We start from the raw sequence: 18,970 nt of genomic DNA, 5'->3' as shown, positions 1-18,970 counted from the left end.
CCTGCCTGATCTCGGACTTCCTGCCTCCAGAACAGCAGAAAAACAAATGTCTGTTGTTTAAGCTTCCCCCCACCCCCACCACACCGTGTGTGGTACTCATCATGACACATTAGCAAGCTTGGCTTTCCTCATCAGCAAAATGTAGAGCAACAGTCCCTTCCTCAACACTGCTGTGTTGAGCACCCCGTTCCTCCCGCTTAGTAAGTGCCCAATAAATGTTTCTCACATGTCTTATTACTAACAAGTAGCCTTAACCCAACCTGGTCTCGGGAAACCAATGATCTTACTCTTCTGTGTGAGCAAAGAGGCTCACAATGAACGCACTAAGCATTCAGCTCGGCAGGCAAGCCTCCTGCCTCACCCCAAGTACCTCACTGCAAACCAGTCCAAATTCCTGGACCTGCACTCAGGCCCCTTCTGTTCCTCCCACTCATCAGGCTGCCTCTCCTGCTCATCACTGTTTTAGGGCCCTGCCTGTCGATCCCCACGTTCTCCCACCCAACACCTCTGAAGGCCCAAGTAGGCAGCCTGGTTCTCCTCCAGTTTATCAACGTCAGACCACATAGGATGTGGCTCCAGAAAATGGCAGTGACAGAAAAACATGTACAAGCCATCTGAATCCCCGTATTATGGGAATCCTTTTGGTTTATTGGAGACAGAGGATTCCTGGTCCAGATGGTCTACTTGAAGACAGCTGGAGAGCTGACATGGCGCTGGACAGCATTCCTGGCCGCCCAAGGATAACGCAACTTGTCAGAGGCTCCTGGTTCTTGGTTTGTCTTGCAAAGGGCCCCTGCACATAATGGCCACCAGAGGAGTCTCCTGAGGGCCTACGATGAGTTAAGTGGAAGGTGATGGAAAACTTCTCATGGGTGTGTGAACCCACCTAAAGCTGAATGAGAGCCACTTGGTCAGGCCAATGAAGGAAGGGGCCATCCGGAAGTCCTTCAGAAATCAACAAGGCTTCCAGAGGGATCCCCCCAAGAACCCAGAAGCTTAGCCAGACTGTGAAAACCCCAGCACTCTGCTGCCTCAGCAAGTAGCAAGAGATTCAGTGACTGTGGCTTCCAAACCTGCATGGCGTTGGTGATTAAAATTAAGGTCATTTAGAAACCCAGAAACCAAAGCTGTTCTGACTCTGAAGGGAATTTTAATTTGTTGATGGATTTTCTCGCTGATGATTAGGGGGAAAGATAGCAATTCACAATGGGTTTGAGGCCAAAAATAGGGCCACATAAGCCAGGAAGTCATTGAAAGCTCCTCAGTCTTTCTTCAACTGCATCAAGAACAGGCTGTCCCAGGATGCAAATTTTTCTTTTTCTTTTTTTTCATTTTAATCAGCTAATAGCAGATGAAGACCTAAAAACGCTGCCAAAATTCTTTAATCTCATCAGTCACGGTGAGCAAGGAAGCAAAGGTTGAAGGCCTACTTGTGCCTCAGGCTCTCTGCTCTCTGAGTCCCTTTTGGAGTGGTAGGGGATTTGGGGGCTGGGGCAGAAACCCTAGAAGCCATCTTCTTCACCAGTCGCCAACTATTTGGAGGGAACTGGAAAAGAGAAGCCAGTGGAATTCTCTGTCCCCTGTGCCAGTTCTGGAAAGGAACTTAGAAATGGAAATCTATTCATTTATCCCACAAATGATCATGAACAGCCTACAGGATGCTACAGCTACACTGAAGACTAAGATGGACACAGTCCCTGCCCTCATGGGGTTTAGGGTCCAGCAGCAATGATTCTGACTGAGCGCACCAAGGAGGTGATCCCACAGACTTCTGCCATTAAAGTCCCTCCCTGGAATGCAAGCTGGTGCAGCCACTCTGGAAAACAGTATGGAGGTTCCTTAAGAATTTAAAAATAGAGCTACCCTACAACCCAGCAATTGCATTACTGGGTATTTACCCCAAAGATACAGATGTAGTGAAAAGAAGGAGCACATGCACCCCAATGTCCATGGACAGCAGCGATGTCCACAATAGCCAAACTGTGGAAGGAGCCCAGATGTCCATCAACAGATTAATGAATAAAGAAGTTGTGGTTCATATATACAATGGAATATTACTCAGTCATCAGCAAGGATGAATACCTACCATTTACACCGACATGGATGGAACTAGAGGGTATTATGCTAAGTGAAAAAAGTCAATCAGAGAAAGACAATTATATGGTTTCACTCATATATGGAATATAAGGAATAGTGCTGAGGGACAATAGGGGAAGGGAGGGAAAACTGAGTGGGAAGAAATCAGAGCGGGAGACAAACCATGAGAGACTCTTGACCCTAGGAAACAAACTGAGGGCTGCAGAGGGGCGGGGGGCGGAGGGATAGGCTAACTGGGGGATGAGCATTAAGGAGAGCACGTGATGTGATGAGCACTCGGTGTTAAACGCAACTAATGAATCATTGAACACTACATCAAAAACTAATGATGTATTATATCTTGGCTAACTGAATTTGAATTTAAAAAAAAAAAAAAGTACCTCCCTGGACACTACAAAGGGAAGACGTGGGGTAGGAGACTGTAGGTGGAGTGTCCACACAGAGAAAGTAGGAGTCAGGAGACGAGCTTCCCCTAGAAACATAAACCAAAGGCCACACACCTTCTCCTGAGCACCCAGAGCTGTCGAGGGAGCTTGGCCACCACATGAGTCCTCAGGGTAGGGACTCTCCTCAGGAACAGTTGCTCTGTGATGAGGACAAAAAAGAAAGATCTAATTCCTCAATCTTATTTTTAGCAGCACACCAGGCAGGAGAGGAGAAATAAGCCACTCGACTATAATCCTGATCATAGTGAACAAGTAATTTCATCATTTTTAAAAGCTTGCCCACAGAATCTACCATCTTACAGGGTCTAACCTTGTTTCAAGTGACAAGGGTTTCTCTAGAAGAGCCACTGAAAGTGATCTCCCTGAGAAGTGCAATTTCTAGGCATTTGTTTTCCCGAAGCTTGGATTCTTCTGTTGGGTTCTTTTAGGTAATGTAAGCACAACTAGACCACCTGAGAAGGTGAGCAGGAGCAAGGTGGGGCAGGGAGTGGGAATGGGCATGTGGGCACCCCTGTTCACAGAGAAACACACCTCATTTGTCCAAAGAATAAATACACACACTCACATGTGTACACACACACACAGTATTCTTGCCTTTAATAGAAAATAGAGAATTTTTAAAGGACACAGAAAAATTGGTATTTTGGACAATTAGGCTGATCCTACTATAACAGCTCCAATGAAATGCCTTCTAAAGTCTGGTTTTCCCACCTCTGAAAACTAACTTATTTCTTTTTGTTCTGTTGTTGGTGTTGGGCACTACAATATCAATATCTGTCCAAGCAGAGGCATCTGCCTAATCTTTCACCTGTGAGAGAGAGCTTTGGGGCTTGTGCGTTTTTTTTTTTTTTTTTTTGCAGGTGTCACCATTTCATCCTCCAAACAGCAAAGGAGGCAGATAGGATCTGAAGATGAGGGAAGTGGGGACATTTGCTTGAGGTGTCACAAAGGGTAAGTCAGGCACAGAGCTGACTGTCCATTCAATGTGACACTGAAGATGTGCCTACTGTGAGCCAAGGGACACAGCCCTACACAAGATGCTCCCCAAGCTCTCCCTGTCAGGAGCACCCACAAATGGGGCAGGAAGGACCCCACCATTCTCAGGCCTGGCAGGGTGAGGTAGGCAACACAAAGGTGCCCAAATGCTCATTTCCCAGAAGGACCACCTGCCAGGGTGCTCTGGCTTTATCCTCACATCCCGTGGCCTGACCCAGGTCCCTGGAGGGGCATAGTGCTGCCCCTCTCATGAGCAGATCCCTTCTGTCAATACTCGGCCTCTCTCCTGGCCAAACCAAAGCACAGGTGTCTGTTGAGTGATTTCTTTTTAGAAGTGGTCTCTTTTCCCTAAAATTTCTCAACAAAGACCAGTTGACTACAATTGGCCAAGTTTCATCTAGACCCGGAATTACGGCTGATCCCATGAGGGAAGGTACTGGGGAAGGTACTGGACCCCAGAACTGAACATCCACATTCCTCAAAAAACAGGGTAGAACTACATCCCGAGAGGAGCTGCCAGAGCATAAACCAGGGCCCCTAGCCTGGAGCAGGGAAGGCCAACAAGGCCATCAGCCACATCTTCAAGACCTCTGAAGAGCTGCCAAATGGTTAGACACATTCTGTCCATCCCTAAGGGTGGACCAGACCAGCAGAAGGATGATTTAGAAAGAAGCTCCTTCTAACTTTCCTAGGATAGAATGGGCCCCTTGAATAGAAAGGGGGTCCCTGGCACTGGAGGCATTCAAGAGAGGTGGGATGGCCCCTCAGTGGGACACTGCAGCAGTGATAAAAGTGGCAGGGGGAAAGATGGGCCGATGGGACCTTTCAAATCTCTTCAACCTTGAGAGTCTCCAACTGGACAAAATGGACTCAGAGCCCCCGGACACCAGGTCACCTGCCTACAGGGATCTCCTCTGGGTCTAAAAATAAGATTCCCAGAGTCTAATCCAAATTAGATCCTAAAAAATGTGTCATCGTGGCTATAAATATGTCTCTTTGAGGGCCAGTTGATATGATCATTTTAATCAGGTACATTCCCTAGAAGAACTGCCTGCTCCCTCTTCAGCCCCGAATGCATTCTGCGCAGGCTTGGTCCTCCCGCCCTCACTCCAAGCAAATCCATGGATGAATGTGGTGTGATCATTCACCAAGGCTCCCAACAGAAGACAGGGCTGGGAACACAAATGCCCATAGGGACCAAACAGCAAAGAGTGTAAATTAGACACAGGGTGACATGAGGGGGAGTATTAGGGGCTGATGAGTTCCCCCCCGCAAATCCATATGTTGAAGTGCTAACTGCCAGTACCTGAGAATGAGACTGTGTTTGGAGACAGGGTCTTCAAAGAGGTGATTAGTTAAAACAAGGTCCTTAGGGGTGGGCCCTAAGCCTATCCAACAGGTGTCCTTGCAAGAAAAGGAGAGGAGGACACAGACGCACAAGAGGCAGACAATATGAAGACCCAGGGAGAAGAAGACCAAGGAGAGCGGCCTCAGGGGAAACCTTCCCTACGGACACCTTGACCTCAGCCGTCCAGCCTCCAGCACTGGAGGACAATAAGTGTCTGTTGTCTAGCCTCCCAGTGCAGGGGATTTGTTGCTGCAGCCTGAGCTGACAAATACAGGGAGAGTGGGCCATTGTCCCGAGGCTTTAAATTTTTTTTTCTCCTCTCTCTCAAAGATCAGCCAAATGAAATGGAACCCTGGACCTCACTTTCATCAGTGCATGACCCTCTGATGGAATTTCAGGGGAAAGAAGGCAATAAGGTGTGGGAGAAAGGGCGCTGCATTCCTGGTCGGGAGGACTGGTCATCTCCAGGCTATTTTAACAAGCGACGTGGCCTTGGGAACTATCCAATCATCTTAGCCCCCAGGGCAGCATCAACTAACTAAAACAGTTGGACCTAATGACATCTAAGGGTCCCTCCAGCACTAACACCCTCTCCTTTCAAGTCCTCAGGCTTGAGGACCGCTGCTAGCAAGGGGCAGCTTTGGGGCCCAAACCCAGACAAGGAGGACCCGGATGGCAGAGTGAGGCAACCAAAGCAAAAGAACACAGAGGTGGGGGTGCTGTGGCAGGGCAGCAAGGCCGAGCCTGGGAGCTAGAAGCATCAGTCCCTGTCCTGCCTGTCTTGCTCCTCTGTTTATCAGCCGCAAGGCCTTGAGCACCTGCCTCCACCCACCTCCCATCTGTGAATAAGACAACTCGAGCGTCCGTGCCGGACACCAGTAACCCATCCCACCATACCAAGCATGCTTGCCGTCCCTAGTGGATGAGATGGAAGGGCAGACACCGAGGGGTTTTTCTCAGGATGGACATCCACTGCTATACATCTCATGAGATGACTCCCCAAAAAGGCAGGGCGAGTCTTCAGTCAGAGTTGGAACTGGGGTGCCCATCTTCTCCCCACCACTATCCTGGGCGCCAAACGCCCACAGGGTCCTAGAGATGCTCTCGGATTGCGGCCCTGTGTGGGGCAAGGCAGTAAAGAAAGTGCAGTGTGCCTCTTCCAAAGGATCCGTGCAAGGCTAGAGTGAGAGTCTAGAGATCCCTACACTTTGCACTTTACACAAAGCTTCACCAATACCCTCTCCCAAGTAGGAGCAAGCCCATTTTACAGATGAAGAAACCAAGGACCGGAGAAGTTAAGCAAGACAGTGAGGAAGAGTGGAAAGAAATACAGGGCATGGGCCCTTACCTTGACCTTGAATGAAGTTATTTAATATCTTATTATCAAATTATGTGCAAATGACGTCACATAGCTAGTCCTAGCAGTGTCTCAGGGCTTCAACTCTGCACATTTCATAGACTCAAATCATCTCAGAACTGGCAATGCCAGATCTGATCCCCTCGGTATACAGGTGAGGAAACTGACATTCACCAAGTGTCTTGCCCAGGGTCCCACCTGAGGCTCTGGCCAAGCAAGGATCAGAGCCCAGGAGGTCTTCCACAGACCACCTTGCCCTGTCCCATTTCCCTTGAAAACACTCCTCTCTAAAAATGAACAAACCACAGAGAGAAGTTCTTCCAGGACTTTGGGTTGTGGAGAGACGTTTCCATCCCTACTCTCAGCAAATCTGAATCCTTCCTCCAGGCTGCATGCTGCTGGCCTCCTGCAGTGACTTTGAGCAGGAGAACAAATGTGTCAAGTGCTCCTCTCACAGGATAAGGCTGCTGGGAGCTGCTCAAAGGACTGGAATTAGAAATTCTAATTATTAGAACTCTCCGAATGCACCGAAGGACGACTTATAATTAGCACATATCAAAAGGCCATCCCCAAAGGGGACACATATAAATCAGAAAACAAAGATGGTCCAGAGAGGGATTGGGGAGCTAGGCTACTTGGTCTCCTGCCTCTCCCTACAGCCCTAAATCCAATCGACTTCCCACCCTCCAAGTCCTCGTAGTGCTGGCCTCTCTCCGGCCGCCTAGCCCTGAGCCCCGGCCCGGGGGCAACTGCTCCCCAAGCCCTCTACCCTTTGCAGCAGAGTCACTGTCACGCTCCTGGAAGGCCTTCTGCACAGGGATCCCCCTATTCAGGACCCCTGGTCTTGAGCTGGTTAGAGGCTTGTGGCGCCTGCTGTCAGGGCCGCAAATAAGAGTTTAATGACAAGCCTCTTTGTGGGAAAGAAAGCCCCAGTGGAGTGATAATGTCATTACCTGCTGCACAGGTGTGGTTGTACCTCGGTGGCCTCGAAGCCAGAGCTGCTCTTGTGATTACAGCTCAGGGCACTACCCGACCCCAGAGTGGGAAAGGCCAGCATGGAAGGGAGGGGACATGTTTCTCATAGGAGGTAGGGAGAGAGGGAAAGGAAGGAGGGATGGGAGGGAGGGAGGAATGGAGAAAGGTTTCTTCTGCCAACTTATATGCCATAAAATTTTCCTAATCACTTCCTGTGTTAGTCACAGTAGTCGAGATTGGGGAGCGAAGGCAGTCAAAGATACAGCAATAAGACATGACCCTGCCCTAGAGGAATTTACGTTAGTGCAAACTCAAAAGGTTAAAAAAAATATTAAAAATTTTTTTAAAGGGACACCAAAGGAACTCATGCCCAGAAGCAGGAACACCTGGCTGTGCAACTTGCCTCGTGCAGGTCATTTATCTTCCTTCAGCCTCTATCATCCGTTCCATGGAGATAATACCAACCTTGCTCATCCCACAGGCGTTGCTATGGAGGACATATGATAAACCACAGAGACAAGTCCTTGGGGAAGTGCCTACAACATAACTCGTTATCATAACATAAACCAATCTCCATTCTGGTGGCCAATAATGGAAAGGATATCTGCGTTTTCCCACCTTCCCTGGTTTTACTCAAGATGGTACCCAGTTCCTTGGACAAACGTCACTGGAGTACAGAAAGGCAATTTATCAGGCCACCGTATATCTGTGCTTACCAAGGAACCTTCCGGTGTTGATTGATTTTCCCATATGGTGTTGCCCATAGGAGAAAGAATGCATCGATGCCTAGGAATGACAAGAACATTTCACTCCAAGAGCAATGAACCCCATTCGTTTGCTAGAGGCTGCTTGAAGCACTGCGTTAAGAAGGATTCTGAACCCGCATTTTGGCTTAGCTGGAAAGAATATCCTGATAGATGAAGGATGTCTGTCATGAGTAAGGGATGAGGTGGCACTTTGTCACTTATGACTTAGACAGATGATACTCTCTCCCATCCACACCCCTTGTCACATGCCTTTATAGTTGTATGCCCCAGTCACTCAAGAGTGCTGAGTAGTGGTCAATTCTCTGAACCTGATTCCTTCTGTGTGAATTGTTAAAATTAAGTTCTTTGAGCCAACAAAGCTAAAAGCTTGACCCCAGCAAGAAACAGCTATCCTTAATAAATTAGCAGGTCTTCGGTCCCTGTGCAAATGTGCTGGCTTGTCTCAATCATGTTATGTATAAACTGAGAACAAGACCTCACAAATTTGAATGCCATTATCTGGGGTCTGTGGACCTTGGGAACGGCCACACACACTCACCCAGCTAGAACGCCCCACAGGTACCAGATGGCCTGTGGCCTGTGACATCTTTTTAAAGTCTTTGCAATGTTCTGCCTTCAACACTTTTCAAGACAATACTTTCTCGGAGTTTATCACGGGCTTTAATGGGGTAGGGATCCCTCCCATTTACCCTCCTCATGTTTCAGAGGGGACCTCTGGCCATGTCGGCATTTGGTGAAGAGTCTTCTTTCCTTGGTTGCTCTGCTCACAGTTTCATAAGACTCCGTTATGTCTCTGCCGATTCCCAACAGAGCTGGACTGCTGTCAAGCCCTAAACTACCATGCAAAAGAAGAGCTGGGCAAGTGGACACTGTGACCATGACCAAGAGGGTAAGAGAAGAGGCTGTGTCCAGGCCCCACGGCAGCATCTGTGCACCAGGGATGCTCCAAACATAAACAGCCTCAGTGAGTCCTTAGGAAAGAGGGACCCTGGCGTGATCTTACATTTGCAGTTAGAACCACAGACTGTTGGGGGCAAAAAGCAACTTTGAACCCATCTAGTGACTACAGATGTGGAAACTGAGGCCCAGAACAATTAAACTGCCCAATGTGCTAGGATAACCCAGGAATCGTGTCTATAGACACATCACAAAACCATGCATGTTCTTAAGTAATTCATAAATGTGTGTTTTTGTGATTTGGTTTCCTCCTAAGTCATCCTATGACATTCTCAATATCCAACACTATACCTAAAAGCCCTTTCATTCTCAGGGCTAAAAGCACATTGTCTTGCACATGCAAGGTATTCAAGATTTTTTACATAAATGAACACATGGGTAATGAATGTAACTCTGAAGAAAGACATTCAGTGCAATTCTATTTATAATAGAAAAAAGGGGGAAACTAAAGGAAAATTTAAGGAAAAGGGGTGAGTATCCATATCATGGACATGAGTCATTTAAAAATATGTTTATGGAGTCCAAATGCATGTGAAAATACTGATTATATGACGATGTTAAAAAAAAGAGAACAGTAAATTGTACATACACTGTGATGTCAGCACTATAAAGAGAAAATGAATGGTAATATTGTTGGAAGAAAATAAAGCAAAATATGAATGGTAGTAATATTTCTGATGTGATTACAGGTGATTTTATTTCTGCTTCTCTGCAAGTGTCTATCCTTTTCAAATACTTTACAATGTGTCCAAAGGACTTTGATAAGCAGTGGAAGCAGACTAAGAAATAGGAAAGAATGTCCAGAGGTATTACTCATCCTTGTTGGAGTTTGCAAAGAAACAATTTGTCTCTTCTCATGTAGATAAGTTGATGAAGCAGAAAGATACAGAGGCTGGCCAAGGAGGCAGGCTCCCTGCTCCCTACCCCTGCCCAGAGATCACTCTCCACTCCAGACATTTGTGTCACTGAGCAGATGCTGTCTTGGGACATCCCCTGAACTGCCATCCACGGTCTTGTCCCTGAGGCTAGTACAAGTTGTTAACCTTTCGTGTGGGTCTCTCTCTTGCTTCCCTCCACTGGACTGGGAACTCCTTGAGCAGAGGAGACAGTCCCTGCTGTAATTCCTTGCATCCCTACAGAGCCAAGCCTAGAGATTTTTTTTTCAATACTTGACACCTCGAATCTCAGGAAATACTTGCTCATCAATTGACTAATTGGGTAGGTTAAAGAGGAGAATGGTCCCATGGGGCACCTTGGCCTTCAATCAAGACAGAAGCTGGTGCACCTCCTTCAGGACGTGCTGACTTCATCAACCAGGATGTCAATGCATGTCAACTGTGATGCTGGCATCTGCCCCCCATGGGACTGAGCCACCAACCAATACACTACAGGACATTCAGACCTCAGGGTGTGTCCCTCACTTCCCCCCAGACCTGGGCTGGCTACAGGCCTGACAGGGAAGGGCTGGTCCTGCCTGCCTCCTGTCTGGCCGCAGAGATCCAATTCCAGTGTCTGACCTGCAGATGGGGCTGGCACAGGGACCCAGGGCTCCAGCAGGCAAATCATGTCGTACAACTCTGGTCTGATTGAGATCCGATCCGCAGTGGCCCCCAACCCCCACAAATTGCAGCAGATCTTCCTCCAGTTGAGCCAAAGGCACTCAGATAGGGCGTGTACTTTTCCTGTATTATTAAAGCATCCAGGCAAATAAGGAAACAGATCCCCTCTCCTGAAGCCATTCTATCCTTTAAGCCTAAACTTGCCCCGGAGCTCCTGCACATCTGGCACCTTCTCTGAGTTCTTCTGAAACCCCAGGGACTACTATAGGCTTCTTCACGCCTTCCTTAGCACAGGCTTTATGGCTCGTTGAAAGCTCTCCCTAAGAACCCTACTCATAGTAATCTCAACTTTTATGAACCTTTTATCTCCCTGTATGATGAACATATTAAGACACAGACACACACACACACAGACACACACACACACACAGACACACACACACACACACACACATACCTAGTGTATACATGTGATTTCGCCAACGAAAGCATATCTTCCATATGGGCGGGGTCTGATCACTTACACGTCCTGTATCTAGCATGAGCCAACAGCCTTGAGTTAGTGGACAGATGAACAAGCAGGTTTGTTAACAAAATGGTCAAGTGATAACTCCAAGAAACTACTGGAAGCAGATCCTCCAAAATCCAATGCCTTCCCAAATCCAAGGAGAGATGCGATTCAATCATGATACGGTAGAAATAAAGTAATAATATAGCGATAATTCCTTAGAACCTACTAGGTGCTAGGTACAAGGAATTTGATATGTCTCACACAAAATCTTATAAGTAAGGTATCATTATTATTATTCATGATCATTGTTATTCACGTTTTATGAAGATCAGAGGGCTACCCAAGGTTGAGAATATTGCGGTGGGGCTCTGTCGGGATAATGCCATAAACTGTAAAGGGCTGCTGGTCTTAGACCCACCCTTCTTGACCACAACCGGGGTGAGTCCAAAACTCTGGAGCACAGAGAGTCAGGGATGACCCATGATGCAGGTGGGTTATACCAGACTCCAGATGCTCCCAGGAACCAGATCCCCAGCAGAAACTAACGGCCATGACTTGCCTTTTGCTAAAGTGCTTAAAAGACAACTCTCATCCTTCAATTTTATTTAATCAAAGCAAAGAATTCATTAGAATCTGCAAGCGTTCATTCATCAGACTGATTAAATATTTGATAGCCCTGCAGTTTAATTTTTTATGGCTCAGTGTGTGATGGGAATTGTTCCCAGGGAGGCCACCACTGTCCCCAGAATGGAACAGAGCTGGCCCAGGCAGCCAGAAGCAGAAGCATGACGGGGCTCTGCTCCATTCCTGCTCATCTGCCCCGACCACAGTAAGATACTCCTTCTGGAACTCTGCGCCAAAGGGCCACAGCTACCATTTTCTAAGTTCTTAAAGAGAATGTACAAAAAGGAAAGAGAAGTTGTGGGAAGGCAAGGCTGAGGACCTCACAAGGTCAGAGAGGAACTTAGGTGACCCCAAATATCCAGGTCCCAGGAAGGGGAGGCAGCCTCCGCCTTCTGCCCTCTTTCTGAGATCACCCAACCACACAGTGGAAAAAGCTTCTGGACAAATGTGTGTCAGCATAGGGGTAAAGTAATCCCATCCATCCCCTGGCCAACTACTAGCACCATGGGGCCACCCCCACACCTTCCACTCCCTCTTCCAGCAACACCCGGCCACCTGGGTCTTCCTTACAGCTCACCTGAGCCCAGGCTCACCTGAGATTCTAGGAGTCTACAGAGAAAAAACAGCATTTGGAAGTAAGAGCGCTTCACAGCCTCCAACTGTTTTCTGCAAGGCTAGAGAAGGTCTCTCTCCCAGCCCTCTGATTATCTCCAAAATGAAATTCTAGCACATTTTGTGTCCTATAACCCAAAATGCCCAAATCACATGCAGCATGCTTTCAATCCCTTAATTGCCCCCCAACTCACTCCACAGCCCCTGAGTCCCTCTCTCCATCTCTCTCTCTCTCTCTCACACACACACACACACACGCACGCACGCACATGCACACATGTTCCTCTCTGCCTGCTACGGAAAGAACTGGTACCTAAGCCTTCAGCTGATACCCAGTCAACATCCATCCAATTAATTTGTTCAAGGGTTTAAAGGGGCCAAGAGAGAAGACTTTTGCATTCCAGCAGCCATCAGAGATTTCTGTTTTAATTTCTTTTTAATTGGCTGCACCACTAACAGCGTATCAGAAATCTCTCTGCTCTGACCTTTCCTCTCTCCTCAGCTCCCTTCACTCTTACAAGGGAAGGACATCCTGGCAGTTTGCTAGAAAAGTAAAGAAATGCCACAGCAGAGCCCAACTCACTTTTCCTGCTGTCCCTATTCATCAGCAGCCTAATGAGGACACGTGATTGTGACATAAGCTTCCACTTCATCGGTGTGTGGCTCACTGGGGCAGGGAGGAGGAGGAAAGGGATGTGCCTCTCCCACAGAGAAGAGCTGCTGCGTCCCGATGGTAAATAGGTTGGAGGGCTCACCTCCCCCGGGGTCTCGGGCTCTAGCTCTGCTCTGCAGACCCCTTCCCAGGGCCCTCAGTACTCTCTGGAAAGACAGGAACCTTCCAGCAGCCTGTGCTGGCTGGCCCCGGGCCTCTCTGGTGGTGGGTGTGTTGTCACTGGACATTGCCATGGAAAAAGTAGGAGAGTGTGGGGAAAGGAAAGCTGCTTGCCCATTTTCCTCATTTAAGAATCTGGGGAAATGACGAGCAAAGCTTATCTCTACACTGGGACGATTCACGCAGCAAAAACAGCACTGAGACATATAAGAGGTGGAGACAATTTATTTGATGTCTTGGCATAGCCACCCAAGCAATTATCATAATGGCAAAAGGGCACGCTGGACAGTCCTCCTCCAGGAAACCAGACAGTTTTCATGACTTGCGGTTGACATTTTAATAAAGGATCAACATCAGGCCACAGGCAGAAGCAAGTTGAGGACAGGATCTGGCCTAAGAGGGTCAGGGTGGGAGGGAAAGAAATGGCATAGAGAAAAGCAGATTCTTGGGGCAAAAAAGTCCCTGTGGGAGCCAGCCTGCAGGTCCAGCATGGTGGGATTCCTGACTTTCTTTTATCATTTGGGAGAAGGGAAAGGTTTTCCCAAGAGGACAAAGTATAAATCACCCCAGTCAATAACTATGCAGAACCTTCTCATATTTGATTGATAGCTTATAAATTACAAAGGACTTGGGGTAACTTATTTCATCTGATCTGTGAGCTGGGTCACATTTTATAGACAAGGAGACTGGTTTGCCCAAAGTCACGAGCTAGTGCGTGAAGGAACGGGGAGTCAGACATTTCGGGCCCCCTCCCCCCGCATCCCCCCCACCCTACTTACAGAACTTGCTGCTGCCCCATCATAATCCAGTTAATGAGAGAAACAGTAACTGATACTATATGCTTTGCCTGGTGGTAAGCACTTTACATCAATTATCTCCTATTTTAATCCTCATATTAAAGGGTTGGGAAAGAAAGGATATAGCCCTCATTAATCAGTCGGGGAAACAAGGCTCAGGGACATTAGTAACTTGCCCAAGGCCCCAGAAGCAAGCAGGGCAGAACAAAGCCTCAAACTCCAAGCTCCCACCACTGCATCTCAGTGGTTCTCCATTTTCCCGGGGCATCAGAATCCCCTGGGGGGCTGGTTAAACCAAGGCAGACTGGGCCCCAACCCCAGACTCTCTGATTGTGAGGGTCTAGGGTGAAGCTGAAGAATGTGCATTTCCACCAAGTCCCGAGGTGGTGCTCCTGCTGCTGGTCCAGGGACCCCACCTTGAGAACCACGGGTCTATCTACCACGGCCTCCTGTCGCTCATCAGCTAAAGATGAGATCCTGCTAGAGATATGATAAAACGAGGTGTGCAGAACGTGACTGCTGGAAGCAAGGACTGCTCTCCTGACACTTGATACCATAAGTAGAGTACACAGCATCCATGAGACACTTAAGCACCAACCACCGACATCAGCTGAACATCGACTAAGGGATGCTCTACACCAATTTACACTAAAACTCACTCTGTGCTTCATCTGGACCTCCCCCCCGCAGAAAGTGATTCTAGCATCTAACCTCCAGCCAAGAGATCTTATTAGCATTAAAACACCTCTTCTTCAGAAGCAGGGAGAGCAATTCCGGATCACGGCCCCTATCACCCTGCACCTCCATATGGGCATACCCATATGTCCATCAGATCCCATAATGCACTTAGAGCACATACATTATGAAATGTACACAGAAATCGCCACCTAAATGAATGGTAAAAGTAAAATCGATGTTTTAGTATTTTCCTCCTGTATTCCAAAACACAGTTTTGTGCATCCCACTTTGGAGACTATGGGTCTAGAATTCAGAGTTCCCACTGAACACGGAATGGGATCCCAGTTCCAAGATCTGTCGCCGAGAACCTGTTGATTGCCTCACCCCCCACCCCCCCATCCCCGGCTCAAGAATGGCTGTGCTCTTGTTCGGGAAAAGTGCATTCCTTAAGCCCCTCAAAGTTACCCTGATAAGCCCCTGGCCCAGTACAAGTGCTCCATAAGGAGCTTTCAGCCAAAGCTTCTTGATAATGAGGGTCCCTTTTCCAACAGATGATGGGAAGCACTGAGGAGCACAGAGAGAAGACAGCGGCTGCTACATCTCACCAGGGAAGAACAGGAGACCGAGCCTCCCTTCTACAGGCTGCGGGAGGAGAGGGTACTGGGTCATGAGTCAGAGAACAGGCCTGGGATCCATCTCTGTTAATAACCATGGCTGAGGCTTATTCACACTGTGTGCCCCCCAGCACTAGGGTCCTTGCCAATCAAATCAGGTATCCAGTGACCAACAATCCCAGTCTGCCCAGTTTAACTACAGGGCTTCCCTGGATGCCAGACTGCTGAAACCAGGGCAGTCCCAAGCAAACCAGGATGGTTGTTCACTAAGGTGTGGACCAGGCAGCAGTTCTGGGTGAGCCTGAGTGTGTTATCAGCCCCACCCTGTAAGGCGTCTTAGCAGAGCAGGAGGGAGTCTGAGGCCTGTCCCTGTTCTCAAGGGCTTTGCAATCCAGCAAGATAGAGTTCACAGTAGTAATGGGAATATGCCCTTCCCTCACCCTCACCTTCACCTTCTTCCCACCCCCTCGCCATCCCCAATTCGAGCAGGACAGCAATGCAATTAACCCAGGCTCTGGGGGTCACTGTCTCCATGGCTTCAGTATTCTTTCATTTAAAAGGGAGCCGATTACACTCCCATTTCTGAGGGTTGTTTTAAAGACTGAAGGAAGTCACACGTGCAGAACACTGTCTGAAGAGCATGCGCTCCATCAGAGCAGACTCTTCTTAACCTCTTGACCTTTCCAATCTGTTATGAAACGAAGGTGTTTGCACAGAGCAGTACTCGGCTCACAGGAGACACTCCACTAGTAGGAACTGTTAGGAATATTTTTGTTATTAAAGACGCTGACAGCAGGCGTAGTTCTGCACCTGCCGGGCACTCAGGAAGCCGAAGATGATAAGAGTGAGGGTGTGTGGAGGAAAAGGCACAGGGAAGCCAGCCCTGAGCCCAGGCAAAGCCCGATGCCTTCTCCCAGCCCCGCTCAAAACAAGCAGCACATTTTTCCTCTCTCAGTTTCTAGTTGGAGCTCATAGCCCTGAGTGGTCACCATGGAGGGGCTTCCCTCCCTCCTCAAACCCCCAAGTTCTGAAGAAAGGTACTCAGGCCTCTTCCCCCTGCTGCAAGGGCATATTCCCTCGGGCCATGACAAGACCCTGGCTAAGCATCAGCTCAGGACCACTTAAGGCTCCGAGAAATCAGCTTTCTAAGAGCATATCATCTTCCAAGAATCCCTACAGGTAAATGTCAGCAGCATTCCCCATAAACTCAGGGGGGCCAGTTAACACGGGGGACCAGGGAGAGTACCCTCCTGCTAAAGGGTCTCCTTTCAGGACAACCTTAGAAGCAGGCATATATAATAGAATCCAAATCACTAAGACTCCCACAAACACCTGGACCTGAAATTCCACCATTAGGCATTCACTTCTTTGATACTGACTCTTTCTTTGGGCAATACTTTTTTTTAATTTTTCTTTATTTATTCATTTATTTCTTTATTTATTTTTTGGTTGCCTACGATGTCCCCAGAACTAGAACACACTTATAAAAGGAAATCCAAAGGTCACCTCTGTCTCTGCCCTTCAAGATCTCACTGGCCAACTGGACACACAAGTCACAAAGAAGCGCAATACACAGAGAAAAAGAGGCACAGTCACACTCATCTTCAAAGGGATCCTACCCGAATGCCCCTTCTCCTGCACTCCCCTTGCACTTTGAACATAGTACCCCAGTAAAAGCAATTAGATTAGTGGGCAACTGTTTTCAGTGCACAGTTCTCTCACTATACTATGAGTTCCCCGAGGCCATTTTTATCCTTTTATGCCCCAAACTTGGTGCACTGGGACACAATAGGCATTCAACAAAGATTTGTGTAATTCATTAATTAATGACTATTTAAATAAAAGTAACACTGAAATGCAAAGCATTTGAGAAGGGTAATGATTTAAGACCGTGGTTCTCAAAGTGTGACCCCAGGCCAGAAGCATCACCTGGAAACTTGTTAGAAGTGCAAAGTACTGGTCCCTTCCCAGACCTCCAGAGCTACGGATCCTGAGGTTGGGGCTGGTCTCTGTTTAAGCAAGGCCACCAGGTGATGCTGATGCCTGCTCAAGTTTGAGAAGCAGTGACTTCAGCCTTTATCATCAGATACCTTCTGTGAAACAGAATTACTACACACTTCTCCTTCATCTATTCGCTCCACACGCACTTATTAAGCACCTACACAACAAAGGCCAGGTGTAACCCCGGGCTCTCTGGTGGCCCCTGGATGTCCACAAGATGGCAGCAAATGTGGTAAATCCCCTAAGCAGTTGCCCCCAAAGACCCTCAAAGGCTGTTCCCAGTCAACATGAAGAAAGACCACCATGCTGGCCAGCTGACTGCCCTTCAGGATGTACTGAGGGGATGAGCTCCCCCAGCAGGAAGCTGCTCTGGAGAGAGGGGACAGACGGCATCCTGACACCCAGGAACAACAAGCCTCGACCTTGCTGGAAGGGATGGGGCAGGGCAGCAGCCCCACCCCCAACATGGGCTGTCAGCACCTGACCTTGAACTGCTCAGGAGCCCAGGGTGCAGGCTAGTGAAGGGGCAGGGCTGCAAAAGGGGGTAGGCTGAGGTGAGGCTGAGGGCAGAGCAGCCAGGCCAGTGTCCACTTCTCAGCCCGCTTGTTAGCAGCCTCCTCTTCTAAACAGAGGAGTTCGCAGTGGCTGGGCCCACTGGCTCAGAGGCAGTTCTGCGAGTGCATCCCCCTGCCCTTGTCCTCTCCCCCTCTCCAGCCCCAGGGGCAGGCCCAGACCAGGGACCATGCGGAGACAGTACTTCAGTCCTGGAAGGTGCCAGGGCCCAGCTGCAGCCCAGGTGCTCCTCGGGCCCAGGTGGCAGTGCTCTGCAGAAGCCAGAGAGATGGTAAGGACCTGTGCTCCTGCTTTAGGGGCAAAGTTGCCAGGCCTCCTCCCAGACCTGGTGTCCGAGGGACACAGCTCACTTGCTGACACTTCAGCTGAACTAGTCTCCACTTATAAAAAAGGGGCAGCTCGGCCACCCTCTCAGCTTACAGAGCCTTTAGCCCAGAATGGATGGCCAGTCCCTCCCAAACACCTGTGGGCCAGGAGCTAGGGATGCCTGCTCAACTCTCCAAGGCCACCTGCCCCTTTCCGCCTTCGCCCTCCAGGCAGAGGGGCCTATGAGTAATGCCAGAAGCCTCACGCAGGAGCGGGAAGGTCCCATGGCCTGCGTGTGATCTCAGGGCAGTGGGTAGAGATTGTAAGGTTGCCAGGTAAAAACAGGATGCCTCCGTCACATCTCAATTTCAGATAAACAAGAAATAATTTACTGGAATCATATGTCCCAAATATTGCAGAAGACATTCTTAAACTTAAAAATTACGCCTTATTTAGGGTGCCTAAGTGGCTCAGTTGGTTAAGAGTCTGACTTCGGGTCAGGTCATGATCCCAGGGTTCTGGGATCGAGTCCTGCACTGGGCTCCCTGCTCCGCGGGGAGTCTGCTTCTCCCTCTGCCCCTCCCCACTGCTCGTCATCTCTCTCTCTCAAATAAATAAAATCTTTTTGAAAAATATGTCTTATTTATCTGAAATTCAAATGTAACTGGGCATCCTCTATTTTTATCTGCTAAACTGAGCAAGCCTTCTATATTAGCAAGCCTGGAATAGGAAAACCTGGCTCCCCCAAAGTGGAACTCAGGAGAGGACAAGACAAAGTGCCTTGAAAGTGATTGAGTGCAGAGTAAGAGCTCAGCAATGAGATTAAAGTTGATGATTTGCTTGAACAACAAGATGAAGGCACCAAGGTACATTAGGAAAAGGCCTGGCCTCTGGTCAACCAGCTCAGTGCTGGGTCCCAG

General features: G+C 48.5%; 1 protein-coding gene across 29 annotated transcripts in view; it reads right to left on the bottom strand.

Annotated features, from left to right (window-relative positions):
* Window positions 1-18,970, bottom strand: part of KCNMA1 (potassium calcium-activated channel subfamily M alpha 1) — a 744,082-nt gene that overhangs the window by 584,662 nt on the left and 140,450 nt on the right. The window contains exon 3 of one of the 29 annotated variants that reach the window (XM_088020044.1): window positions 12,444-12,477. The exons of the other annotated variants lie outside the window; for them this stretch is intronic. Coding sequence (XP_087876170.1) covers window positions 12,444-12,477 — 34 coding nt within the window. The remainder of the gene's footprint in view (window positions 1-12,443; window positions 12,478-18,970) is intronic. 29 annotated transcript variants of the gene reach the window in all.

The sequence above is a fragment of the Eumetopias jubatus genome, unplaced genomic scaffold, assembly GCF_037043125.1.
Source record: "Eumetopias jubatus isolate StellerSeaLion01/CBP00866 unplaced genomic scaffold, mEumJub1_p1.0 scaffold_17, whole genome shotgun sequence".
Lineage (NCBI taxonomy): Eukaryota > Metazoa > Chordata > Mammalia > Carnivora > Otariidae > Eumetopias > Eumetopias jubatus.
The sequence above is the reverse complement of the archived record's forward strand: the minus strand, read 5'-3'. Positions and strand labels throughout refer to the sequence as shown.